This window comes from Antedon bifida, chromosome 10 (assembly GCF_963402885.1).
Source record: "Antedon bifida chromosome 10, ecAntBifi1.1, whole genome shotgun sequence".
Lineage (NCBI taxonomy): Eukaryota > Metazoa > Echinodermata > Crinoidea > Comatulida > Antedonidae > Antedon > Antedon bifida.
In genome coordinates this window covers 593,856-619,114 of record NC_136235.1, presented here as the reverse complement: position 1 = coordinate 619,114, position 25,259 = coordinate 593,856, and the positions used below count along the sequence as shown (strand labels likewise).

At 32.9% G+C, this 25,259-nt stretch overlaps 2 protein-coding genes and 24 non-coding genes across 27 annotated transcripts; 25 read left to right on the top strand and 1 right to left on the bottom strand.

Annotated features, from left to right (window-relative positions):
* The first annotated feature begins 677 nt into the window (after window positions 1-677).
* Window positions 678-5,352, top strand: LOC144854731 (regucalcin-like). The gene is made up of 5 exons (XM_078712686.1): window positions 678-986; window positions 1,905-2,087; window positions 2,834-3,049; window positions 3,348-3,479; window positions 4,327-5,352. The coding sequence occupies exons 1-5, from the start codon at window positions 818-820 to the stop codon at window positions 4,527-4,529; spliced, it is 903 nt and encodes a 300-aa protein (XP_078568812.1). The 5' UTR covers window positions 678-817; the 3' UTR covers window positions 4,530-5,352.
* Window positions 5,137-19,888, bottom strand: LOC144854730 (protein FAM91A1-like). Of its 2 annotated transcripts, XM_078712684.1 has the most exons (21): window positions 19,756-19,888; window positions 19,209-19,293; window positions 18,374-18,583; window positions 17,958-18,025; window positions 15,853-15,969; window positions 15,398-15,488; window positions 14,713-14,775; window positions 14,235-14,341; window positions 13,735-13,892; window positions 12,933-13,048; window positions 12,212-12,321; window positions 11,549-11,635; window positions 11,126-11,211; window positions 10,652-10,780; window positions 10,094-10,181; window positions 9,690-9,800; window positions 9,272-9,385; window positions 8,652-8,721; window positions 7,351-7,774; window positions 6,898-6,967; window positions 5,137-6,622 (listed from the first exon to the last, which is right to left on the bottom strand). In XM_078712684.1, exons 1-21 carry the CDS (start codon window positions 19,825-19,827, stop codon window positions 6,479-6,481), a joined length of 2,520 nt encoding a protein of 839 aa, XP_078568810.1. In that variant the 5' UTR covers window positions 19,828-19,888; the 3' UTR covers window positions 5,137-6,478. The 2 variants fall into 2 exon arrangements, with proteins under 2 accessions (XP_078568810.1, XP_078568811.1); XM_078712685.1 differs by lacking the exons at window positions 17,958-18,025; window positions 18,374-18,583; window positions 19,209-19,293; window positions 19,756-19,888 and adding an exon at window positions 16,718-16,741.
* Window positions 19,889-20,249: 361 nt separating this feature from the next.
* Window positions 20,250-20,323, top strand: Trnan-guu (transfer RNA asparagine (anticodon GUU)). Its single transcript has one exon. It is a non-coding gene; the product is annotated as a tRNA-Asn (tRNA).
* A 79-nt stretch (window positions 20,324-20,402) lies between these two features.
* On the top strand, window positions 20,403-20,476 carry Trnan-guu (transfer RNA asparagine (anticodon GUU)). Its single transcript has one exon. It is a non-coding gene; the product is annotated as a tRNA-Asn (tRNA).
* A 79-nt stretch (window positions 20,477-20,555) lies between these two features.
* On the top strand, window positions 20,556-20,629 carry Trnan-guu (transfer RNA asparagine (anticodon GUU)). Its single transcript has one exon. It is a non-coding gene; the product is annotated as a tRNA-Asn (tRNA).
* An 85-nt stretch (window positions 20,630-20,714) lies between these two features.
* Trnan-guu (transfer RNA asparagine (anticodon GUU)) lies at window positions 20,715-20,788 on the top strand. The gene has a single exon. It is a non-coding gene; the product is annotated as a tRNA-Asn (tRNA).
* A 238-nt stretch (window positions 20,789-21,026) lies between these two features.
* On the top strand, window positions 21,027-21,100 carry Trnan-guu (transfer RNA asparagine (anticodon GUU)). The gene has a single exon. It is a non-coding gene; the product is annotated as a tRNA-Asn (tRNA).
* Window positions 21,101-21,179: 79 nt separating this feature from the next.
* On the top strand, window positions 21,180-21,253 carry Trnan-guu (transfer RNA asparagine (anticodon GUU)). Its single transcript has one exon. It is a non-coding gene; the product is annotated as a tRNA-Asn (tRNA).
* Window positions 21,254-21,332: 79 nt separating this feature from the next.
* On the top strand, window positions 21,333-21,406 carry Trnan-guu (transfer RNA asparagine (anticodon GUU)). Its single transcript has one exon. It is a non-coding gene; the product is annotated as a tRNA-Asn (tRNA).
* A 79-nt stretch (window positions 21,407-21,485) lies between these two features.
* Window positions 21,486-21,559, top strand: Trnan-guu (transfer RNA asparagine (anticodon GUU)). The gene has a single exon. It is a non-coding gene; the product is annotated as a tRNA-Asn (tRNA).
* An 85-nt stretch (window positions 21,560-21,644) lies between these two features.
* Window positions 21,645-21,718, top strand: Trnan-guu (transfer RNA asparagine (anticodon GUU)). Its single transcript has one exon. It is a non-coding gene; the product is annotated as a tRNA-Asn (tRNA).
* Window positions 21,719-21,956: 238 nt separating this feature from the next.
* Window positions 21,957-22,030, top strand: Trnan-guu (transfer RNA asparagine (anticodon GUU)). The gene has a single exon. It is a non-coding gene; the product is annotated as a tRNA-Asn (tRNA).
* Window positions 22,031-22,109: 79 nt separating this feature from the next.
* Window positions 22,110-22,183, top strand: Trnan-guu (transfer RNA asparagine (anticodon GUU)). The gene has a single exon. It is a non-coding gene; the product is annotated as a tRNA-Asn (tRNA).
* Window positions 22,184-22,262: 79 nt separating this feature from the next.
* Trnan-guu (transfer RNA asparagine (anticodon GUU)) lies at window positions 22,263-22,336 on the top strand. Its single transcript has one exon. It is a non-coding gene; the product is annotated as a tRNA-Asn (tRNA).
* Window positions 22,337-22,421: 85 nt separating this feature from the next.
* Trnan-guu (transfer RNA asparagine (anticodon GUU)) lies at window positions 22,422-22,498 on the top strand. The gene has a single exon. It is a non-coding gene; the product is annotated as a tRNA-Asn (tRNA).
* Window positions 22,499-22,577: 79 nt separating this feature from the next.
* Window positions 22,578-22,651, top strand: Trnan-guu (transfer RNA asparagine (anticodon GUU)). The gene has a single exon. It is a non-coding gene; the product is annotated as a tRNA-Asn (tRNA).
* An 84-nt stretch (window positions 22,652-22,735) lies between these two features.
* Trnan-guu (transfer RNA asparagine (anticodon GUU)) lies at window positions 22,736-22,809 on the top strand. The gene has a single exon. It is a non-coding gene; the product is annotated as a tRNA-Asn (tRNA).
* A 77-nt stretch (window positions 22,810-22,886) lies between these two features.
* On the top strand, window positions 22,887-22,960 carry Trnan-guu (transfer RNA asparagine (anticodon GUU)). Its single transcript has one exon. It is a non-coding gene; the product is annotated as a tRNA-Asn (tRNA).
* Window positions 22,961-23,038: 78 nt separating this feature from the next.
* Trnan-guu (transfer RNA asparagine (anticodon GUU)) lies at window positions 23,039-23,112 on the top strand. Its single transcript has one exon. It is a non-coding gene; the product is annotated as a tRNA-Asn (tRNA).
* A 78-nt stretch (window positions 23,113-23,190) lies between these two features.
* On the top strand, window positions 23,191-23,264 carry Trnan-guu (transfer RNA asparagine (anticodon GUU)). The gene has a single exon. It is a non-coding gene; the product is annotated as a tRNA-Asn (tRNA).
* A 79-nt stretch (window positions 23,265-23,343) lies between these two features.
* Trnan-guu (transfer RNA asparagine (anticodon GUU)) lies at window positions 23,344-23,417 on the top strand. Its single transcript has one exon. It is a non-coding gene; the product is annotated as a tRNA-Asn (tRNA).
* Window positions 23,418-23,496: 79 nt separating this feature from the next.
* Window positions 23,497-23,570, top strand: Trnan-guu (transfer RNA asparagine (anticodon GUU)). Its single transcript has one exon. It is a non-coding gene; the product is annotated as a tRNA-Asn (tRNA).
* A 234-nt stretch (window positions 23,571-23,804) lies between these two features.
* On the top strand, window positions 23,805-23,878 carry Trnan-guu (transfer RNA asparagine (anticodon GUU)). Its single transcript has one exon. It is a non-coding gene; the product is annotated as a tRNA-Asn (tRNA).
* Window positions 23,879-23,957: 79 nt separating this feature from the next.
* Trnan-guu (transfer RNA asparagine (anticodon GUU)) lies at window positions 23,958-24,031 on the top strand. Its single transcript has one exon. It is a non-coding gene; the product is annotated as a tRNA-Asn (tRNA).
* Window positions 24,032-24,101: 70 nt separating this feature from the next.
* Trnan-guu (transfer RNA asparagine (anticodon GUU)) lies at window positions 24,102-24,175 on the top strand. Its single transcript has one exon. It is a non-coding gene; the product is annotated as a tRNA-Asn (tRNA).
* Window positions 24,176-24,254: 79 nt separating this feature from the next.
* On the top strand, window positions 24,255-24,328 carry Trnan-guu (transfer RNA asparagine (anticodon GUU)). The gene has a single exon. It is a non-coding gene; the product is annotated as a tRNA-Asn (tRNA).
* The last annotated feature ends 931 nt before the right edge of the window (window positions 24,329-25,259 follow it).

Genomic DNA, 25,259 nt, shown 5'->3' with positions numbered 1-25,259 from the left:
TTTTTTTCCTGTATACTCACAGCTTTATACTTTATTTGTTTATAAAATTAATATTTATTTTAGTTAAGATCATGGGATTGCTGACTCTTGTAGTTACAGTAATCGTATTACTTCCCTGACAAATTCATCTTTGTACATTGTATATTATGTTTTGTTGGTCAAATAAATAAATGAAATGAAATGAAATGCTTAGTTCTTTGTTATTAAATCAAATCAAATCTTTATGTGTTCCATACATAAAATGTGTACATGGAAAAATTGTTTTCCTGACAGAAAATATGGTAAAACATTCACAATTTGAATTACATCAAATCCTGTATTACTTTTGTTAGTTTTATATTTTGTAAATACAGTATAATTTAATTTCTTTGTAATAATAGGCCTAGCCATAATTCAAATCACTTTTCTTTTATTTTCATGTGGAACACCTTCACTTAAGAAGTGTGCCACTATTTCTAAAGTGTAGCTTCCAAATAAATTATTTTATATATTATTATATAGGCCTAGACCATTTTGTAAATGTTAGTTCCGCATTTACAATTTTCGCGTCCTATTTATAGGTCCGACCCTGGTTTGAACTGCAGATCGCCTCCGGTTGTAGATTAGAGCCCACCATGGGGACAAATAAACAGTTCATTTATTTGTGTTCTGTAGACCAACGTGACATGCGATTAACATTTTGTAACTTTGCGATTTAAATCACAAAAGAAGGTCGTTATTCGTAGTCAAATTATTAATATGATTAGACGATAGATCGAGGGTTCAAAGTGTAATAATAACTATATTGAGTCATCTGCTCTTGCTTCAACACAGTGACATGTCTGCTCGCGAGGAGAAGGTGGAATTAGTGGTTAAAAACTGTGGAAAGTTACTAGAAGGACCTCACTGGGATGGAGCTAATGACACCTTGATATTCGTTGATATATTAGGAAATGCCGTACATCGCTATCATCCACAAACAGACAAGCTTCAGTCTGTTAAGATTGGTTAGTAAATCGGTTAAAAACACACCACAGTGAAATAAACATAGGCACTGCACTGCAGAAAAATTGTTGTGACAAACGCCTATGCTTATACACTGGGGTGTTTTTTTCGATGGATTTTAACCGGTGAAAATGTTTTTTTTAATTTTTTCAATCACACAGTTATGTAGGCCAATCTTTTAAGAACATTTTTTACAGTAATTTTTTTTCTCATACGACCGACCGTTCAGGGGATACGATGTTTTAATTAACACGGTGTCCCTGAAAACGCTGTTGGTTACACTCGGCAGGTCAAGATGGCTTCCGTAATACTAATAGGAAAGTCTGAATGTACTGTATTAAACGACCACACCAACATTTTCATTTCATTTCATTTATTTATTCATTTAGCATCCATTCAACAATACATTTAAAATACATAACAAAGAAAAAAACAAACAATTGGAAAATTAAAATTGATTAAAACCAAAGTGAATGGATGCAAGGACGACCCATAAAATCGACATGTCAATTTATTTCCAATGGGGTCCATTGCAAGAGAAATCGGAGATGTGAAAGTGAACAAGGATCATAAGAAAAGCATATGGAAATGTGGAACGCCCAAATGCATGGTGCGCTACTCTCGCCATAATTTAATATCAATTTGTTTCATTTTTAGGTGAATGCCCATGCAAGTCGTTTTCACTCAACATTTTTTTGTCAACAATGAAAGTATAAATGTTTGATAAAATACTTGTAATAATTATTACAGTACGCCTACTATATAAACAAAATTTGTTAATAAATGAAGGGTTCTGTTCAATATATCCCAGGTCAATGGAAAGGTTTGGATTCTCATCTGCTTCAAATGGAAACATTGAGATTTTTTATAATTTTATTTAATTTATATGTTATGCAATTATTCATGGTTGATCTATTTAGATGAGAATGTTGGAGCAGTGGTACCCACTAAGGATGGCCGGACATTGATTGCTGGACGTCACTCTTTCTCGTTCTTAGACTGGACAAGTGGCAAGCTAGATCAAATCGCGGCAGTTGATTCAGATAAGCCAGATAATCGTTTTAATGATGGGAAGTGTGATCCTGCTGGCAGATTCTGGGCAGGTGATTCATTTCTACAACATATATATCAATTACATTCTTCTCAATGTTAATATATCAAATATAGGTGATTTGATCCCAATCTTCCCAATTACTGTACATCCTCTATTTAAACAAAATTTGTGGTAGGCATGAATGGAATGTCAAAATAAACGTATTTAAAGTATGTGGTGGCTAAAATTAAAGCCGCCGGCTGATATGAGCTGTAATAACACAGATTATAATCTATTGGAAAGTGTACATATTTTCTATTTCAGTTCTGTATTGAAAAAAAATTGCAAACATGGACAGTGATTGATGAATTGTAATTACCCATAATTACCCTGGTTATGTTTCAATCAATAAAGCCATGTGGTCTGTGAGAAGTACAACTTGCTATTTATATGCAGAATATTTTAATTTGATGACGCGTTTGCCATATTTGTTGTACATCATGTGCAACAACAAAAAATTTCAGCTGCCTGTTATACTATAGATAGGGAAATTTAATTGTAGAACCAAAATGTCAAACTAGTTTGACAAAAAAGTCTGATGTGCCCAAATATGGTAGTGATATGACATCATCATGTTCATATATGAGCACATCACATTTTGTTGATAGTGACGTGTAGACAGATCTTTATACATACAATTACCAATCATTGTCTGATGATGATTTGATAATATCAGATCGAAATGTCAACAGTATATATGACAATTTGGTTTACTTAACATATCAATTTACTTACCTAAATTATATTTATTTCAAGGTACAATGGGACCTGAAAAGAAACCAGCAGAGGTGTTATTAAATCAAGGAACAATGTATTGTCTAAACACAGATCTTAAAGTGACATCACATTTTGATCAAGTCAACATATCAAATGGATTAGCCTGGAGTTTGGATCACAAAACTATGTATTACATAGACACTCTGCCAGGCTATCTTGATGCGTTCGACTACAATAAAGAAACTGGTGAAATTAGTATGTATTCTAATTTACTTGACACGCCCGTAGCCAGGGTTTTTTTATTTTGGATGTAGCCTAGGATCCCTTGATGATTTTTTCCCCTTTTCTGGACATTTATACCATTGTTAATAAACGTTGGGTTAATAATAATTAGTGGGGGGGGGGGGGGGGGGAGAGGAATGATTTTAGAATGTAGCCAGGTAACCACAGTCATATTAGAATTCATTTATACAAACTGTGTGTAACATCATGGAGGAGGTAAATCATTCATCCATATGGTAAAATATTCATAATAAAAAGATTTTTTTTTTAGAAAATCGACGTCATATACTAAAAGTTCCCAACAATGAAGGGTTGCTAGACGGTATGTGCATAGACACTGAAGGAATGCTGTGGGTTGCAATGTTCTCAAAGTCCAAAGTCAATAGATACAACCCAAACACAGGTAAGAACAGTGAGCAGAACAACAACATGTAATTAAAGCTCTGTCTACACTATCAAACTAGTTTGACAAAAAAAGTGTGATGTGCCCAAATATGGTACGTTCATATATGGGCACATCACATTTTTTTTCCACATAAAGTTTGATAGTGTAGACAGAGATTTTAAGAGATGATAACATTTATATTGTTAGGTTAAGGGTGCCACACAGATTAAAAGCTTTTACTTGCTTGTGGTATCCTTTTTATACTTTTATTGTACTTTACTTCTCTTATGTACTCTATTATGAATTTTTATGTGAAAAATAATAATTAAAAGTATATAAATTTCTAAAATGAAAATCAATCAAACAATCTTTGATCTATTGTTGAAAAGTTGGTATGACATTTAAGATGACCTTTGGTATGACATTTAAGATGACCTTTGGTATGAGATTTAAGATGACCTTTGATTTGTGTGTTGAGTTATTGTTTACGTTGCCTCTGACTGGTTGATATCAAAGAACATTTACCAATGTAACATTATTTATTATTATTGATTTTTTCCTACATCTATATTTCATTTATTTTGTCTCAGAAAAAAAAAACAAACAATAGAGAGAGACAGGATTCCCAAAAGTGGGTCTGCAAAGCCAATCATTATCTTCCAACAATAAAATACAAAATTACAACAATAGAAATCATAACATTTACCAATGTAACATTATTTATTATTATTGATTTTTTCCTACAGCTATGTCATCATAACATAGCAATGTAACATTAAAATGTACAGAACAGAGTTATATATTTTATTTTTTGCTATAGATATATAGATAGATATCATCATAACATTTTATTAATAATTTAAAGGAGAAAAACTAAAGACGATCACGCTTCCTGCCACTAATGTTACGTCTTGCTGTTTTGGCGGAAAAGATTACGATGAGTTGTACGTGACAATTTCAGCAGAAGGTATATCTGAGGAGGAGTTACAGAAGCAACCCCTCGCTGGATCCATTTTTAAGGTCACTGGTTTAGGGGTCAGAGGACTACCAGCCAATATCTTTGGATAAGAGATGCATAGATGATGATAGACAACCAACCCCTCACTGAATCCATTTTAAGAGGTTTAATGATTACAGTACTTGCAAGGTTTATGCATAGAAGTAACTCCTTGCTGGATCCATTTTAAATGTGTTCATTGATATACCAGCCTTTTTTTCAAGTTATTCATAAATAACAAAAATAAACATCTGATTCTGATATTGATGAAATAGAACAAAAACCATCAACATTGATAATTATTTGAAAGTATCGTTCTCTCTATCACAACAGTATTGAAATCAAGTTACCATCAAATTAAGTAATTTTTCTATCCAGACAGGTATTAGAATATTATAATTAATAATGTAAATAATAATATATATAATTTTTAATTTGTATATCCATAATTTTATAAAAGTAAACAAAGATGCAATATAAAGAAAGAGGAGGGTCACACCATTTTTGGTGACCATGCTTCAACCCTCCTCAGCTCCGCTTCCTGTTGTGTTGATTATTTGTTAGAAAATGTGTTCATAATAAAATATTTTAATTCAGTATTAAATTTATTGTTATGTAATACTTTTTCTGAAAGAAATAAAGAAATTTGTTGAAATAAACAAATCAGTCTTTAAAAAATCACAGTTCATAAATAAATTTATTATTGATAAAATTTAAAGAAACATCAACAACTGCTTACATCAGTCCAATTTATGTCTATAAACAGGTATTAAAACATGGTGATAATTTCTTACAATGTACACACTATTTGGTCAAGTATTATGTAATATAATAAGATAATAAAATAAATTAGATAATAAAATGAATGAGATAATAAAATTATAATACAAATAACTTGTTTGCATGTTCGGTGGTTTGGCTCTCTGATATGACTTAAGCTCCATTCACACTTGAAGGCACCGTTTTGTTACATAATAGAAAATCGTATAGAGAACTCTCTGATATGACTTAAGCTCCATTCACACTTGACGGCACCGTTTTGTTACATAATAGAAACTCGTATAGAGAACTCTTATGATTTCACAGACTTAAGCTCCATTCACACTTGACGGCACCGTTTTGTTACATAATAGAAAATCGTATAGAGAACTCTCTGATATGACTTATGATTTCACAGACTTAGTAAGCTACATTCCTAGAGAATAGAATGGCGTCATCTTCTATTCCATGATACAAGTGTGAATGCAAGCTACATTCCTAGAGAATAGAATGGCGCCATCTTTTATTCCATGATACAAGTGTGAATGCAACTTTACTCGGTCAGAAGATCAAAAATTCTTTACTAGGATTCAAAATAATTATATTTGTCAGTATATTCAAGTTTTAGAAGAGTCAACATTATCATTCAATAAAAAATAAGAAATCTAGAGGTATATATACACAATGGCCGATGATCACAAACAATACAAAATGTCAATTAGCAGTATAATACATTAATATACAGTAAAAGAATATAATTAAAATAACTATGTATGTTGACATACGTTGTTAAAACTTGCAATTTTAAAATACTAACAAAGAAATGTTCCAATAATTTTTATGTGGCTAATTTAAGGGGTATCTGTAGTCAATTCCATACATTGTACACTATACAAATACATTTTTTATTTAAATTTCTTGTTGGTCACTGAACATAAATTTTAATAAGTAATAATTTGCAAACTATATGAACATCATAATTGATTTAATATCTCTACGGTACTATTAATATTTTTGTTTTTACAACACAAAATCTCTGTATAGTACAGAATTTATATAGTATAGAACATATTGACACACTTAACTTTAACATTTAAATTATCATTTTGTAGATTAGTTTTTACAATATTCCTCTCCCCCCTCCCTCATTACTGTTTTCATTGTGCCACTTATAAATATCAGGATGTTTAAACCCACTGATCACATCATCAAAATACCCCTAAAACACCACAGATTTCCTTTCAGCAGCCGACAACGACATTTACCTTACGGCCCATTCTTTTAACAAAGCACCATCAAACATTAAACTTTTAGTTGGGTACGACACTGTAGGGCAGGAGAGAGAAGCAGAGATGTTTCTATGACTACTCGGCTCCAGTGGCAGATCAGATATTACAGGCAAGTCCTGCATTAAAAAAACATAAGATAAAAACTTATTCATGAATGTAATAAAACAACAGTATAATTCTAAAAATGATTATTTTTATTTTTTAAATTATTCTATCTTAGGTTTATTATTATTCAAATCAACTGACTACTTTCTAAACAAGTTGTAGCACTGAATTGGTTTTTGGACTATGACAAGATTTGAACTTTGACAAGATTTGAACTTAGGACCCTGGGATAAGTAAGCAAGCATATCGACCCAAAGTGCAACTAACTGAACTAAATTATGCTTACCTGTTTTTCTGCAATAAAATTTAAAAGCTGTAAGGAAAGTCTTCGAGTTGATTGTAGTAGTTCTGATAAACTGCAACAAAATAAACAAATTAATAAATTTTACATTAGGAAATTAACGTATTTGTAGAACTCTTTAGGATACCAGTCAAAAAAGTGAAAAAGTTAAAGAAAAAGAAATTAAAAAACAAATGCTTAGAAGTTTTTGTATTGTCATTTCTACTGGTCAGGTTTTCATAGTATACATTTCATAGTGATAATAAACTCATCATGTGGAGTAGTATAGCCTCCACCTCAGAGTATAGCCTCTACCTAGGTTCAAATTCTTTTTGAAGATTTAAAACCATTCCCAAAGCCATTCTTGTGTGTGATTGCTCTGTGAATGGATTGCCCCGGTATGAGGCCAGTGATTCAAGCAATATACTAAAATATGCAAACAAATATTAATAGGCATACCTATCTTTGTGACATAATTTATTTTCAGCCATTTTGCAACAAACTGCTCTATTGACAGCATCATCAAAGAGAGGAACGCCAAAGAATAAATCGAGCAACACCCATTCTGATTCCTTTGCTTCTTTATCGCAAGCTGATTCAACATCTAGGGATAGTTTCTCTCTCGATGACAACGACGCACTTGAACTTGATTGGTCGAGATCTTTCGCAGCATCTGTAAGCTCCTGCATGACGCGTACGTCACTATTGCTGCTGTTTACCGAACTTCTTGATGAGGTTTTTGTCGGCATTTTGCGTTGTTGTTTTAACGTAACTTTGCCGGTGTTAAGTAACGTGATATAACCACAGGAGTGTTTTAAATCAAGGAGGCTAGATACGTTAGTTATTGCACTGTGAAGATGCATACATTCCATACTAAATTCATCTGTAAAAAAAGAACATTATTATTCAGTATTTAGATGTTGGAAACATAATCCATCTGCACTTTTTGTTCCACCCAGCCGCCTTAAGACCATGGTGATCGAGCTTTTGCAGTTGCAGTTGCAGCTCCTAAACTGTGGAACAATCTTCCTGATCCTATTAAAAATGCATCCTCTATCATAGTTTTCAAAACACTCTTAAAAACCCATCTTTTTTTTTGTAATTTCTTTCTGTTTTTTCTCTCAGCGCTTTGGGACAATCTTTTGATTGTATAAGTTCTATATAAATCGAACAACATTACATTACATACTGGAAGGTGCTATTTAAGTTCAATCTATATATCTCCACATTCAGTATACAATCTTAACAAGACCTAACTGAAGTTATTCATTAAAATCATAAGATAAAATTCCACCTTTTATGGAATGCCTCAACCAGATGGAATTGGAATTGTCTTAGTTCATAATTCAACCATGTACATCTTATTTAAAAATCCTATGATATAATAATATAATAATTTATTTGGATGAAGGTGCGTCCAGAGTAAATAAAATAAAAGTTTTAAAAAAATGATTTAACAATAGGCCTATTTACAAGGAAACTTAACTAAATTATTTTTTATTTTATTTTATTTAAAAAAAAAAAAATTTAACAATAGGCCTATTTACAAGGAAACTTAAACTAAATTATGAAAATAACATTAACAAAAGCTATACAGAATTTAAAAAACAAAGAACTAAGCAATTTCATTGTTGTTTTGATATATTATTAATTATAGAAAAATAGTTATATGCCAATGTTTGATAGCAGTATGATTCAAAACGAATTGGGCAGTGTTTCTGATTATTAACAATACTTGTAATTAACTATTAAAATAATACCTTGTTTAGAATCTGCTGGTAGAGGGAATGGTATGCAGGTGGTGTCACCGTCTGTTAGCCAGCCATGAACCTAAAACAGAAATCCACATAAGTGAAACCTTCAAAACAGCAGTCATTCATTTACATATATTCATATATTTAATGATCCAATCTTTTTAATATTCTTGTGTTGTATTCCTTTGTCTATTCAAGTTGTTGGATGTCAGTTCTAAATATGTACTGTGAAATTTCCTAATATCAGTTTTAATACTTTTTCATAGCTTTTGGTGTTAGTTATGTTTTAAAAAATGGTATTGCCTCTCAAAAACAATAAATGGTTAAATTCAACCCAAAATCCATTTGGTGGTAGCCAATTTGACTATTTTTGCTATAACTTAGAGTTTTTTAGGTACTGTAAATACATTTTTCTTTCGGTCCAATTTTAGGTCAAAGTGGATAATTATTAAGAATTAAGAATTATTTTTTCAGGGGGACAATATATCTTTATATATGATTATACATTACAAACAATTTAATTTTTGTGATTTTAATAAAATGAAAAACATTGAAAAGGTTTTTATAGCAATGAAGAATTTAAAAATAATGGCGCTAAATAATTGTAGACTAGGTGTACAACTTACCTGAATAAGTACAGCAGAATGTGAGAGGGCGTCATTGATTGTCAATAGCGCATTTGATGTTGCAACTATTCCAGGGTCGTGACCCCATGTCGTAATCAATAATCTGTCATATTCCTAAATGCATAAAAATAATTATCACATTATTACCAGATTTATTTATTTGATTTCTGAAGAGGGAGAGAAGTTGTCAACTAATGTATCGCGTATATGCAGATTCAAGCCAGCTAAAGCAAAAGGTAGGACATTAGGTTCAGGCATTTTAACATTTTCAGGACCTCCCCTCAAAATACTGGATCATCCAACTGGGATGTGTCTTTCTAACTAACTAGTCAAACAATAAGACAAATATTTATAAAAATCAATTAGATATTAAGTAGTGTCACTGGTGGTAAGCTGGATAAGATAAGATTGTACTTACTTGAAACATCTTTGGTAGACACCTTAGTCTTGAACCTTTAACAAGAAGTAATGATTGTGGACCACTACCAATCTTACTATATAAGAACAACTTAAACCATACTGAATTCACCTAGAAAAGAAAGATCCAATATTGAACATTTAGTAGTAATGATTGTGGACCACTACTAATCTTACTATATAAGAGCAACTTAAACCATCCTGAATTCACCTAGAAAAGAAAACATCAAACATTAAACATTTAGTAGTAATGATTGTGGACCACTACCAATCTTACTATATAAGAACAACTTAAACCATCCTGAATTCACCTAGAAAAGAAAACATCAAACATTAAACATTTAGAAGTAATGATTGTGGACCACTACCAATCATATTCAATCTGTTTACACTGTTTGTACCTACCTCAGGTATGGCTGGACCAATGTGTTGTGGAATGCAACTACTTACAGGACGAATCTCATTACTAAGAGGTGCCATTGATACTAGGAATCTGACAAATCAAAAACAAATAGTCATCATTTTCCATTCTGAAAACATTTCTTTCCAATCGTTTTTCTTTTTCACTAGACTCAGGTCCAGGGCATTTATTTCCAAATACATAGGCCAGCAGATGTTAAACACATTTTTAATTACAAAAATTTAAAATTACAAATACCAAAATAAACTGCTATTATAAATATCTATTTTGAAAGACATGGCAACCGATTGATCTTGATTGAACTATGTGAGAGGTACATATAAACACCAAAACCAACCACAGCCTACAGTAAGGCTACTTACTCATAAACACCAAAACCAACCACAGCCTACAGTAAGGCTACTTACTCATAAACACCAAAACCAACCACAGCCTACAGTAAGGCTACTTACTCATAAACACCAAAACCAACCACAGCCTACAGTAAGGCTACTTACTCATAAACACCAAAACCAACCACAGCCTACAGTAAGGCTACTTACTCATAATTCTTTTGTAGAACCCTAGAACATGTTGCTGGTTCTAAGCCCAGCAAACTTTCACACCTTAACAAATCAATGCCTAAGCCTGTGGGGTACATCTCTGGGTCTGGGCTAATTTCCTTATTATACCTAAAAAGACGAAGTAAAATTTTGTTAAACCATAAATCAACATAAAATGCAGTCAAATTGAATTAACTGTCAAAATAATTTGTGCTTTTGTTTGTTAACTTGTTATCAGCGATTGGGTGTGAAGGTACGCGACTCAAAATATAATTTGTCATTTAGTTAGAACTTATAAATGTCTACACACAACACCTATACCTATTTTTTTCCTGGTTTTTGTTGATGTTTTTTTTTTACGATTTCTGTTTTTAGGTGGATTCTTTTTGTTAATATTATATGAATAGTGAAAATGATTAATATAAAAAAAAAGTTCCAAAATAATAATACTTTTTAACTCTTGTAGTAAGTTACCTTAGATAAGATATTGTCTTGCGTAGAATGACGGCATGTTCAAAATATCTTTGTGCTTCACCCTCAGCAAAACTTGTAGCAGGAACCTAGAAAATAAGCAAATCATTGGGAATTATTCTGAAAGAATACAAACTCTAAAGCTCTGTCTACACTATCAAACTTGTAGCAGGAACCTAGAAAATAAGCAAATCATTGGGAATTATTCTGAAAGAATACAAACTCTAAAGCTCTGTCTACACTATCAAACTTGATGTGACAACAAAAATGTGATGTACCCATATATGGACATGATGATGTCATATCACTACTATATTTGGGCATATCACTACCATATTTGGGGACAAGATGTTAGCAATTACCGTAATAAATTTTGCAATTTACAGTTGTTTTCCTTTCTTAATGCATATCAAGAATGTAGTTTACCTTTTCTAATTCTCCGAGAAAGCTATCAAGAGATTCATCTGACAATTTACCAACTTCAAACATTGTGACAGCATGACTCTTTAGTCCCTGTCAAATTAATGTGACCAATTAAAAACTTATTTCTAAGAAGGCAACTATAATGTGAGGAGGTAAAAATAAAACCATGTTTAGATTTTTGAAAGCTATATTATCTTGAATATTAACATTAATCTTAACATTTGCTCATTTACTATAGCACCTTCTATATATAATAGCATATATAAATCCAAGGGCAAATTACTGAAAACTGACAATGCTGTGGGTATCAGTGGCTGGATCTCAATGGAGATACAAATAAAATAAGCACTGGAAAAATAACAATGTTGTGGGTATCAGTGGCTGGATCTCAACAGAGATATAAAATAAAATAAGCAAAAAGCTAAATCAAAGCAATAAAGTAAAACAGCCTGAAAAATAAGCAGAGCTAATAACACTAGCCATTCATCAGTGCAATAACATATTAACATATATATACAATATGTCACAACATTGTTTTGATGATGATATTTTTTTACCTAGAAATAAGTGCATTTTATACATCAGCTACATAGAGACCCAATATTCCACTCTCAGTCATGGGTGTGTCTTATATATATAGGTGTGACAATCTTATAGCACACTTACAGAAGAGAGGTTTCCCATCATAAGAAATGCTGTCAACGTTGAATCAAACAGGAATGCTATCCTCTTACTGTGAGCTGTGGATGTTGTACTCATCAAACTTGGTATTATTTCTACAAGAAAACCAAACTATACTATTCTTATGGATTTACACAAAAGGAATAAGGTAGCTTCCATACATTGACTGAAGAGCACAATGGAGCATGAACATTCTAGTAGTGTTACTCTGTTGCAAGTTTAGATGGAGACATTACAGCTTTATAGAATAATGGTATTAGTTACAAAATGGTGTAATACAGTAGGTCTAATTGCTTGTCTTAATTAAGGTCTTTTGTTTACTTGCTGCCTAGTAGCAGCTATTCACATTCTGCAAAGCAAATTGACCCACGCTTCATTTGACCTCACACTTCATTTGACCTCACACTTCATTTGACCTCGCACTTCATTTGACCTCACGCTTCATTTGACCTCATGCTTCATTTGACCTCACACTTCATTTGACCTCACACTTCATTTGACCTCACGCTTCATTTGACCTCATGCTTCATTTGACCTCGCACTTCATTTGACCTCACACTTCATTTGACCTCACACTTCATTTGACCTCACACTTCATTTGACCTCACACTTCATTGCTATACTGTAGCTCTGCTTGCAGCACTCACTGGCACTTTGCACTTTATAGTGTATATGTTGACTAGACCAACAAATGAAATATACAAACCAGGGTCATCTAAACTTGCTGTATCAGAGGCTGTAGTAGAGTTGTCAATAGAGGGTGTCTTATCATTTATGCCAGCGGTCCAATCTATCAGTAACACATCTTCATTCTCTGAAGTTCTGAATTAAAAAAAAGAAAGATAAAAGCTCAATCATTTATTAACTCAATTATTTAAACACCATTATTATTTTAGTTATTCATTAAGTCTTTCTTGAAAGACCAATGTGTTGGTTGATAATGATGATGATTAGTACATTAAATAAATTAAACTTAATCAATTACACACAAAAATCAGCACTACTTTGGAAATGAGTCAGTTTTAAGATGTTTCTTAAATAATTACTTGTTTACTTGCAGTCAAAAGTTACATACTTACTTCTTATTGATTTCATTGTTGGCTTTCTGTATATTTTTATATATATATATATATTTATTTTTTATATCTTTGTTAATTTTGTGTTTTTATAGTTTATTTTGTATTTACTGTTTGTTTGAGGGTCCCTAATGATCAGCTGATGCTGGATGGACAACCCTCATAAAATATTGTTGAAAAAAAAAAATAAATAAAAATAAAAAAAAAGTGACAGGTTGCATACTTACTTCTTATTGGTGGATATAGCAGTCAAAGGTTACATACTTACTTCTTATTGGTTGATATAGCAGTGACAGGTTACATACTTACTTCTTATTGGTGGATATAGCAGTGAGAGGTTACATACTTACTTCTTATTGGTGGATATAGCAGTGAGAGGTTACATACTTACTTCTTATTGGTGGATATAGCAGTCAAAGGTTACATACTTACTTCTTATTGGTGGATATAGCAGTCAAAGGTTCATTCCACGACGGATGTAAAGATTCAGGATCAGCATCTTTGCCTTTCCTTTTGGCAAAGCCAAGACGGCAATACATGGACACAGCATTCTTTACTAACTGTAGATCAATCTCTAACACATTGGCAAGCTGCATTCAAATCAAAGAGGAATAAATAAACAGAGCAGTAATAGTAGTATTATTAGATGAGTAGGCCTACTTAAAAGCCATATGGTACATATAGTTACTTAAAAGTAATTTTTTTTACTGTTCCAAGAAAATTGGGCTCTTCAAATTAACCTACAAGTTAATTTTGTTTTGTTAAGTGTCGACAAGGCTTTACTCATAAAGCACGGAACAGTGCTACTGTATATAATTACAGTATCATAGAGAACAAAATAATTATTTTTACAAGAAAACTGGGCTCTTTAAATGACCTACAAGTTAATTTTGTTTTTTTAAGTTCCTAGTTTTAGCCCAAATGCTCCTTACCTCAGCTACAGTTGTATGTTCATCAATAGATACAAATATCTTGTAGAGAAGAGTTTCAAAGTAATCACCTTGGACGCGATTCATTACAAATCCCTCGAGAGGTGGAACTGGAATTATATATAAACAAGTTATTGTTGTACATTGTCATAATTTAGCCATATATTATTCAACTTGGAATTTTGAATGCATCACAAATACAGTATGTTGTATTACAATAATAAACTAGCAGTCAATTCATGATGACCTCTCTGTGACCTGATTGTGAAATTGGTCTAAAAATACAATGTGTTGCCATCCTAACATAGCCGAATGGTTAAAAGGCAATTGTAAGTTGCATCATCTCAAATGGCACTAATTTTGGTCTTGCAGTTTAGGAGATAGAGTAAGTTAGTTTGTGTTACTGCTATTATAATATAGATGGTATAGTGGATGTATTTCACCTGCAGCCTTCATTAAGTTAAAAAGTATGTTAACTCACCAACAATACAATCATCATCTTGGATGGGTACATCCATGTATATTAATCCTTTCCTATATAATTCTTGAAAAATTATGAATAAAACATTTGGTAAATTAAAAAATACAAAATATTAAACACTTACACATACATAATTTCACCTGATTTAGCTTATTTTAAGTTTAATGGTTTATGAGCTTACTTAGTTTAAGTTGAATGGTTTATGAGCTTAGTTAGTTTAAGTTGAATGGTTGATCTTAGTTAGTTTAATGGTTGATCTTACTTAGTTTAAGTTTAATGGTTGGTCTTACTTAGTTTAGGTTAAATGGTTGGTCTTACTTAGTTTAAGTTAAATGGTTGGTTTTACTTAGTTTAAGTTGAATGGTTGATCTTAGTTAGTTTAAGTTGAATGGTTGATCTTACTTAGTTTAAGTTAAATGGTTGGTCTTACTTAGTTTAAGTTGAATGGTTGGTCTTACTTAGTTTAAGTTAAATGGTTGGTCTTACTTAGTTTAAGTTGAATGGTTGATCTTAGTTAGTTTAAGTTTAATGGTTGATCTTACTTAGTTTAAGTTTAATGGTTGGTCTTACTTAGTTTAAGTTGAATGGTTGATCTTAGTTAGTTTAAGTTGAATGGTTGATCTTACTTAGTTTAAGTTGAATGGTTGATCTTACTTAGTTTAAGATGATTGGTTTATAATCTTACTTTGTACTAAGTAGCAATCAAGTCCACCCGTCTTCATTGGACCAACATCAATCACTTTATCAATAATGTCTTTCTCTCCCACAGACACAGACTAAGTAAAAACAAACGATGAAAGAATGGTAAGATATTAGAAAACTACTACTAAGATACCAGGCTACACAATGCCCAATTGGGACTATACCCAGTATGTGAAATCCTATGCCTGTTTGTGAAATCAGACATAAAATAGGTGGTGGGATTAGACATGAAGTGGGATTATACCCGGAGATATACGTTACATTTTTAATATTTGAAATATTTATCTTAATATAATTGGCAAAATTAATTGAAAGACTGAAAACATGATCAAACACGATCAATAACCAACAAAAATAAAATTTGATTTAAAACTTTATTTATCCCCATAGGCAAACTCTGAAACAAATAACAATATGAATGTGCAAGTTGGTGACTACCTTGATATCATCTTCTGTTATATAGCCAACTTGTGAGATCCACCAAGGGTCAATAGGTACAGAGTCTATAGGTGATACTGGCAAAAGGTCTTTGATCGGCTTCTTGCGGAAAAATTTCTGAAAAATATTACATTATATAGAATAGTTATCTATTTTACCATTAACCACCACATTATGGTTTCAGAAAACTCCAAAAACAATCTATGTTCTAATACGTAGCATACACACCAACATAATTGTAAGCAGATTTTGTGAACCTCTAATAAAGTTACAGTATGTACCCATGGTAAAAATACTAACAGTACATAATATTTAATAAAATGTGTTGTTACCCTTTTGTTGTGTTATTTACACAGCCCACTATAATTGTTCATGTAATGTCTTTTATGAAAACAAATGACTGATTTTGAAATATAAGCCATTTTGTTGGTCTAAGTATGTTGCTTGTATGGATTTTGTAATTGTGATTTTGAAATATAACTTGCTTAATGAATGTTTTCTTGTGAATTATGTTAATGTTTAAAATGAACCTAGTCTAAAGAAAAAGCATGAGATAAGCAATATGACAATGGAAGCTATGTTACCATGCACACAACAACTGCAGAAATTATAACAAGGCAGAAGGAGGAATGCAGAAAAGCCTGAAAGTGCAAAATACAACTAAGAGTAGAGTAAGCATTTGACTAAAGCAATACTTAAATGAACTTGGTGGTGTGTAAGAGTGCAATTAAGGTATGCTGACATTGTTAGCCTTCTTGGATATAACATTTCCAAGATTTCCATACATTGTCAACTTAAGTATAAACTGAATAAGTATAAGTATGAATTCTACAAGCACTACTAGCAGCACTAAGTATTAACTTACTTGAATACTACCAGGGCGATTAATTGTTGGCTAAAATTGTGTAAAATAAATTAAACAAATGCAATATGAGTAAATCAAAACAAAGTGATTAGTAAGGTGAAAAAAATTAATAAAGATTAAAATGTACGCAAACAAATTCAGTGAAATTCGTTAAAACTGTTTTGAAGATTTCTGTGGAAAGTCTTGGTGACCTAGTATTGTCAAATCATACAATGGAGAAAAAGTATTTATTTTATGTGAACAGTATAAAGTGTATTTGTCTTTGAGACCCCCACCTAAAAATGCAATTATGTGAGCATAACCTTTAACCTACAGTATCCACTGAAGCATAAAATATATCCTGTATTTTAAAAGCAAAAAAATGCTGTTAAACATAATTGCACAAATGTATTAATTAAATTTGGAATATTAGTTTACTCTACTGAAGCCAGTATTAAAACCATTTGTACACATGCTGTCCGTTCAGGTCACAGGTCATATAGAAGCATAATGAGACAGACTTTTGATGCAGTTTAAATTAAGGATTCAATCATCTGAGCATGTGCACAAACTAATTAGTGTTGTGATAGTTAATGTCCACTACCCCTAAGAGTTTTTACAAAGCTGCTATCAAGCAACCACATTGTTTGGTAAATTTATTAATTTTATAAAAAGTTGAATTTACGGCAATTGGCAGATCACCAAGCCTACGTAACTTTGCTAGATTAAAAAATATCTATTTCTTCAATAATTACAACCAGCAAACAATAGTTAGTTTTAAATTTGTGACTAGCAATTATGACAAATCTACAGTACTCACTCTTATATATTTACATACGAGGAGGTGCCGCATTTACGAGGACGCACAAGCGTGGGAAATGAAGGGTGAAATTAGTAGTTTAAGTTCCTGGCCCGTCAAGTGTCAAAATGTCACAATTTATCGCACAATTTTAGCATGGACTTTAGCTATACTGGCTGATCCCCGGGAGTGATAGATAGCTTGTACTTAATTGCTAGTCTGCCCTGACGCGAGATAACCAGTTTGTAATGTTTATATTTTTTATTTTAGATTGTAAAAGGATCCCAATGGAAATAAGCTGATAAGCTTTTTGGGCTATCCTGGAAAATCTCTTATAAATGTATTATTTGTAATGTCCGTAATTTATGTTATCACTTTGTATGTTTTTTTTATGATGATTTTCCAAATAAATTCAATTCAAATCAAATCAAATCAATGTAGCGATAGATAGCTTGTACTTACTCTTGATGATCTGCATTGATTCATGATCTCTATGTACTGATTTCGACCAATTCCAAGCAAACGCAAACCTTGAAAAAACAAAATATGCAAATTATATACATCTAATTAATATTCATCAGAATCAAATATTTATTTTTATCCAAAATAGAAATAGCTCCTAGGTGTAATTAACACTATCAGTGCTTTCATAATATGTGTTGTTTCTTAGAAGTCAAAGACAAACAAACATTGTATCAGTATATAGTACACTCCCAATACCAAAGATACACTTTGACTGTCTTAATAAGAAAAGAAAAGGCTTGGTTTGGGGAGAATTCCCTGGGTTTTATAGATTCCAGTATTGGGAGAGTTGATTGTATTCAAGAAACACAATGTTTATTGTTTTGCTGAGATGAATGAAGATATTGATAACTTACAATCAGCAGCTGTGAAATTGGGAAGAGAATCATAGCTTCGTTCTCCGGACATGGTGTCATGCATCATACGATGATAGTAGGTGAATGGGGTAATACGTAGTCCTTTTACCATTATGTCTGATAGATGGTATGGGTAAAGCATCAGGTGCTCATTACTGTACTTCAATAGCTCCTCGTAATATTTCTTTTCATCTTTTCTTACCTGCCTCACTGAAATTAAGGAAAAAAGATTGTGTAAACTGGTTGGTATTGATTTAAACCTTCTTGATGAATAACATATGAGAATGACGATATAAAAATAAACTGACCTGATGACAAAATGTTGATTAATGGGAAAGATGTAATAAAGAATGGAAAACTAAAAAAAAAATGAAAAGCTACAGTATTGTCCGGCAAGCAATAATGTATAAGATGGTTGAAATAAAATAACATTCTTTCAGTTTGAGTTAAAGCTCTGTCTACAATCAAACTACATTGACAAAAGAAGTGTGATGTGCCCAAATATGGTAGTGATATGATATCATCATGTCCATATATGGGCACACCACATTTTTTGTCATATAAAGATTGAATAGTGTAGACAAGGCTTTAGACTAATGTATAATACTAATCTACTAAATGTTTGCCTTCAAAGGTTTTTAATTCAGGGGCACAAAGTTTTTAATTAAGAACTTTGATCAATTTTGTTATGTTTTTGCTCTCTATTTGAATTACAAGACTACTAGGTAACACATTGGATATGTTTACACATTATGTAAGTGACAATGTGAATATATTTCTTTTTTTTATTCCTTATCTAATAATATTATCATAACTATTATTTATACAGCATTACCTAGGTTACCCCGGTATCGAAGTTGATTTTTGATGCTAAAATTAACAACTTGCTTTTCATATTCTTTACTTGAATTTCCAAGAGTCTGAAAAAAAAAGAAGAAATAATTATAATTATTAAGACTAAAAGGCTTGCCCTATCCCCCCAGCTATAGGAATACTTGACTAGTATAATTAGACCTCCTAAATAATTCATTCATAATTTATTGGGCCTACCTAAAAGCCTATCTATTATCTAGGCCTAGCCTAGTCATAGTAGGCCTTATAATATAATAATTAATGCAGTTGCAAAATGCACTCACACAAACCAGCACTACCTTCTTGGTCTAATGTTTAGGCATAGTAGTATAGCCAAGAATTGGCATAGATAGCCATTAAAGCCTAGGCCTAGAATGAGTGAGCAAGGCCAAGTTAGTCGGCCTCTGCAGCGCGTGTCAGTCAGTAAAACTATAGTAAAATATAGATAACTGACGATCGAGTAGGCCTAGCCTAGCTAACTAGCCTAGCATATTTCGGATTTTATACGCTCATAACTATATTTAGCCTACCTGCTTAACATTTGCTGGAAGCTTAATGTATTGATAGCTATTCCTAATGCAGTTTTCGACTTCTGTATTCATCTCCACAAAATGGAGAAAGTTAATAAGCAACGTTCAAAACAATTATTATCTCTCTCTCCCCTCACGAAACGCAGAGTGTCGTGGCCTTTTTCCAGTTTTCCGGAAAAAAACATGAGCAAAAAATGACGTCATATTGTACTCATTCATGCGTAAAAGATGAATACTGTATTCCGTTTTCTGAGTTGATGGTTCAAGCCCACACCCAGGGACGATATTATGGTTTTAATCAATTTCTATTTGATTTTTTCAATAAATGTCACAATCCCTAACAATAAATAATTCTAACAAAGTATGTCTCTGTGGCGCAAGGTTGGTGGTTCAAGCCCACCCAGGGACGATATAGTTTTACTCAATTTCTATTTTATTTTTTATATAAATTAGGCCTACACAACTTCCAAACAATAAAAAAGGTTATCCAATATGTCTCTGTGGCGCAATCGGTTAGCGCGTTCGGCTGTTAACCGAAAGGTTGGTGGTTCAAGCCCACCCAGGGAAGATATGGTTGTAATCAATTTCTATTTTATTTTTTATATAAATTTCACAAATTTCAAACAATAAAATATGCTAAACAATATGTCTCTGTGGCGCAATCGGTTAGCGCGTTCGGCTGTTAACCGAAAGGTTGATGGTTCAAGCCCACCCAGGGACGATATGGTTTTACTCAATTTCTATTTTATTTTTTATATAAATTTCCTAAATTTCAAACAATAAAATATGCTAACCAGTATGTCTCTGTGGCGCAATCGGTTAGCGCGTTCGGCTGTTAACCGAAAGGTTGGTGGTTCAAGCCCACCCAGGGACGATCTGGTTTTAATCAATTTCTATATTATTTTTTATATAAATTAGGCATACACAACTTCCAAACAATAAAAAATGTTAACCAATATGTCTCTGTGGCGCAATCGGTTAGCGCGTTCGGCTGTTAACCGAAAGGTTGGTGGTTCAAGCCCACCCAGGGACGATATAGTTTTACTCAATTTCTATTTTATTTTTTATATAAATTAGGCCTACACAACTTCCAAACAATAAAAAATGTTAACCAATATGTCTCTATGGCGCAATCCGTTAGCGCGTTCGGCTGGTAACCGAAAGGTTGGTGGGTCAAGCCCACCCAGGGACGATATGGTTTTAATCAATTTCTATTTTATTTTTTATATAAATTTCACAAATTTCAAACAATAAAATATGCTAACCAATATGTCTCTGTGGCGCAATCGGTTAGCGCGTTCGGCTGTTAACCGAAAGGTTGGTGGTTCAAGCCCACTCAGGGACGATATGGTTGTAATCAATTTCTATTTTATTTTTTATATAAATTTCACAAATTTCAAACAATAAAATATGCTAAACAATATGTCTCTGTGGCGCAATCGGTTAGCGCGTTCGGCTGTTAACCGAAAGGTTGGTGGTTCAAGCCCACCCAGGGAAGATATGGTTGTAATCAATTTCTATTTTATTTTTTATATAAATTTCACAAATTTCAAACAATAAAATATGCTAAACAATATGTCTCTGTGGCGCAATCGGTTAGCGCGTTCGGCTGTTAACCGAAAGGTTGATGGTTCAAGCCCACCCAGGGACGATATGGTTTTACTCAATTTCTATTTTATTTTTTATATAAATTTCCTAAATTTCAAACAATAAAATATGCTAACCAGTATGTCTCTGTGGCGCAATCGGTTAGCGCGTTCGGCTGTTAACCGAAAGGTTGGTGGTTCAAGCCCACCCAGGGACGATCTGGTTTTAATCAATTTCTATATTATTTTTTATATAAATTAGGCATACACAACTTCCAAACAATAAAAAATGTTAACCAATATGTCTCTGTGGCGCAATCGGTTAGCGCGTTCGGCTGTTAACCGAAAGGTTGGTGGTTCAAGCCCACCCAGGGACGATATAGTTTTACTCAATTTCTATTTTATTTTTTATATAAATTAGGCCTACACAACTTCCAAACAATAAAAAATGTTAACCAATATGTCTCTATGGCGCAATCCGTTAGCGCGTTCGGCTGGTAACCGAAAGGTTGGTGGGTCAAGCCCACCCAGGGACGATATGGTTTTAATCAATTTCTATTTTATTTTTTATATAAATTTCACAAATTTCAAACAATAAAATATGCTAACCAATATGTCTCTGTGGCGCAATCGGTTAGCGCGTTCGGCTGTTAACCGAAAGGTTGGTGGTTCAAGCCCACTCAGGGACGATATGGTTGTAATCAATTTCTATTTTATTTTTTATATAAATTTCACAAATTTCAAACAATAAAATATGCTAAACAATATGTCTCTGTGGCGCAATCGGTTAGCGCGTTCGGCTGTTAACCGAAAGGTTGGTGGTTCAAGCCCACCCAGGGACGATATGGTTTTACTCAATTTCTATTTTATTTTTTATATAAATTTCCTAAATTTCAAACAATAAGATATGCTAACCAGTATGTCTCTGTGGCGCAATCGGTTAGCGCGTTCGGCTGTTAACCGAAAGGTTGGTGGTTCAAGCCCACCCAGGGACGATATAGTTTTACTCAATTTCTATTTTATTTTTTATATAAATTAGGCATACACAACTTCCAAACAATAAAAAATATTAACCAATATGTCTCTGTGGCGCAATCGGTTAGCGCGTTCGGCTGTTAACCGAAAGGTTGGTGGTTCAAGCCCACCACCCAGGGACGATATGGTTTTAATCAATTTCTATTTTATTTTTTATATAAATTTCACAAATTTCAAACAATAAGATATGCTAACCAATATGTCCCTGTGGCGCAATCGGTTAGCGCGTTCGGCTGTTAACCGAAAGGTTGGTGGTTCAAGCCAACCCAGGGACGATATGGTTTTACTCAATTTCTATTTTATTTTTTATAGGCCTATAAATTTCCAATTTTCAAACAATAAAATATGCTAACCAATATGTCTCTGTGGCGCAATCGGTTAGCGCGTTCGGCTGTTAACCGAAAGGTTGGTGGTTCAAGCCCACCCAGGGACGATATGGTTTTACTCAACTTCTATTTTATTTTTAATAAATTTCACAAATTTCAAACAATAAAATAGTCTAACCAATATGTCTCTGTGGCGCAATCGGTTCGCGCGTTCGGATGTTAACCGAAAGGTTGGTGGTTCAAGCCCACCCAGGGACGATTTGGTTTTAATCAATTTCTATTTTATTTTTTAATAAATTTCACAAATTTCAAACAATAAAATATGCTAACCAATATGTCTCTGTGGCGCAATCGGTTAGCGCGTTCGGCTGTTAACCGAAAGGTTGGTGGTTCAAGCCCACCCAGGGACGATATGGTTTACTCAATTTCTATTTTATTTTTTATATAAATTTCACAAATTTCAAACAATAAAATATGCTAACCAATATGTCTCTGTGGCGCAATCGGTTAGCGCGTTCGGCTGTTAACCGAAAGGTTGGTGGTTCAAGCCCACCCAGGGACGATATGGTTTTACTCAATTTCTATTTTATTTTTTATATAAATTTCACAAATTTCAAACAATAAAATATGCTAACCAATATGTCTCTGTGGCGCAATCGGTTAGCGCGTTCGGCTGTTAACCGAAAGGTTGGTGGTTCAAGCCCACCCAGGGACGATATGGTTTTACTCAATTTCTATTTTATTTTTTATATAAATTTCACAAATTTCAAACAATAAAATATGCTAACCAATATGTCTCTGTGGCGCAATCGGTTAGCGCGTTCGGCTGTTAACCGAAAGGTTGGTGGTTCAAGCCCACCCAGGGACGATAATTTTTTACTCAATTTCTATTTTATTTTTTATTTAAATTTCACAAATTTCAAACAATAAAATAATATGCTATCCTATATGTCTCTATGGCGCAATCGGTTAGCGCGTTGGGCTGTTAACCGAAATGTTGGTAGTTCAAGCCCACCCAGGGACGATTTGGTTTTACTCAATTTCTATTTTATTTTTCAATAAATTTCACAAATTTCAAACAATAAAATAGTCTAACCAATATGTCTCTGTGGCGCAATCGGTTAGCGCGTTTGGCTGTTAACCGAAAGGTTGGTGGTTCAAGCCCACCAAGGGACGATAAGGTTTCACTCAATTTCTATTTTATTTTTTATATAAATTACACAACTTCCAAACAATAATATATTCTAAACAATACGTCTCTGTGGCGCAATCGGTTAGCGCCTTCGGCTGTTAACCGAAAGGTTGGTGGTTCAAGCCCACCCAGGGACGATATGGTTTTACTCAATTTCTATTTAATTTTTTATATAAATTTCAAACAATAAAATATGCTAACCAATATGTCTCTGTGGCGCCATCGGTTAGCGCGTTCGGCTGTTAACCGAGAGGTTGGTGGTTCAAGCCCACCCAGGGACGATATAGTTTTACTCAATTTCTATTTTATTTTTTATATAAATTTCACAAATTTCAAACAATAAAATATGCTAACCGATATGTCTCTGTGGCGCAATCGGTTAGCGCGTTCGGCTGTTAACCGAAAGGTTGGTGGTTCAAGCCCACCCAGGGACGATTTGGTTTTACTCAATTTCTATTTTATTTTTTATATAAATTTCACGAATTCCAAACAATAAAATAATATTCTAACCAATATGTCTCAACTTTGACTGTTTATTCGAGGCATTCTCTACTACGATCAAATTTGGCACCGGTGGAGCACAGTGATATAAAATAGAAATAAGTCACTAATTTTAATATATTTTCGTATGTTAATACACTGTGCTCAAGTGGACCATTGACAAAAGGGAAGCACAGTGATATAAAATAGAAATAAAGTCACTAAATTTTAATAAAGTATAGAGCTCAATGACTGAAGAGGTCGCCCAGTATAAATAAAAAAAAAAAAAACAAACAAATATTTTTCAAAATTGTCTTTGCTCAACCCAAGCATGGTGGGGTACTGAAGATTCTTATACATGTTATTTGAAAAAAAAAATAGATGTCATTTCCGGGGACCTTGCAGCTCTATTTTAAACAGTTTGGTATGCCGTGCGTTGTTATGTAAATGAGTTTGTGCAGGTTTATTATGGGGAAGATCATATGTTAGTCATTCGCGGTCAACACGCCACACTGTTAAATTTTGATGTTGTTAATCTTTACATTAGAAGATTGTTCAAATCATGTAAATAAAACATTTTCCGGGCGGGAACCTAGCATCTCCCCTCTTTTAGTTTGCAAAAGTAATCTCGAAAAGAACTCCATGTGGAAAAGAAGCCCACTCAAGACTACTAAAATCGAAGAAGCACATGGGCTTCTTTTCGAGGTTTTATGGCAGTCTATTTAATGGAAAATGCCATGCAACTTTGGTTTTGATTTTAAAAAAGGTCCACTTGCTTAGGCCTGACATTTACAAGCCTCAAAATATCTCTCTTTCAAAATAAAAGAATAACAATATTCATTATTTTCCATAAAAAAAAATATCCGTTGAGGTTCGAACCCAATC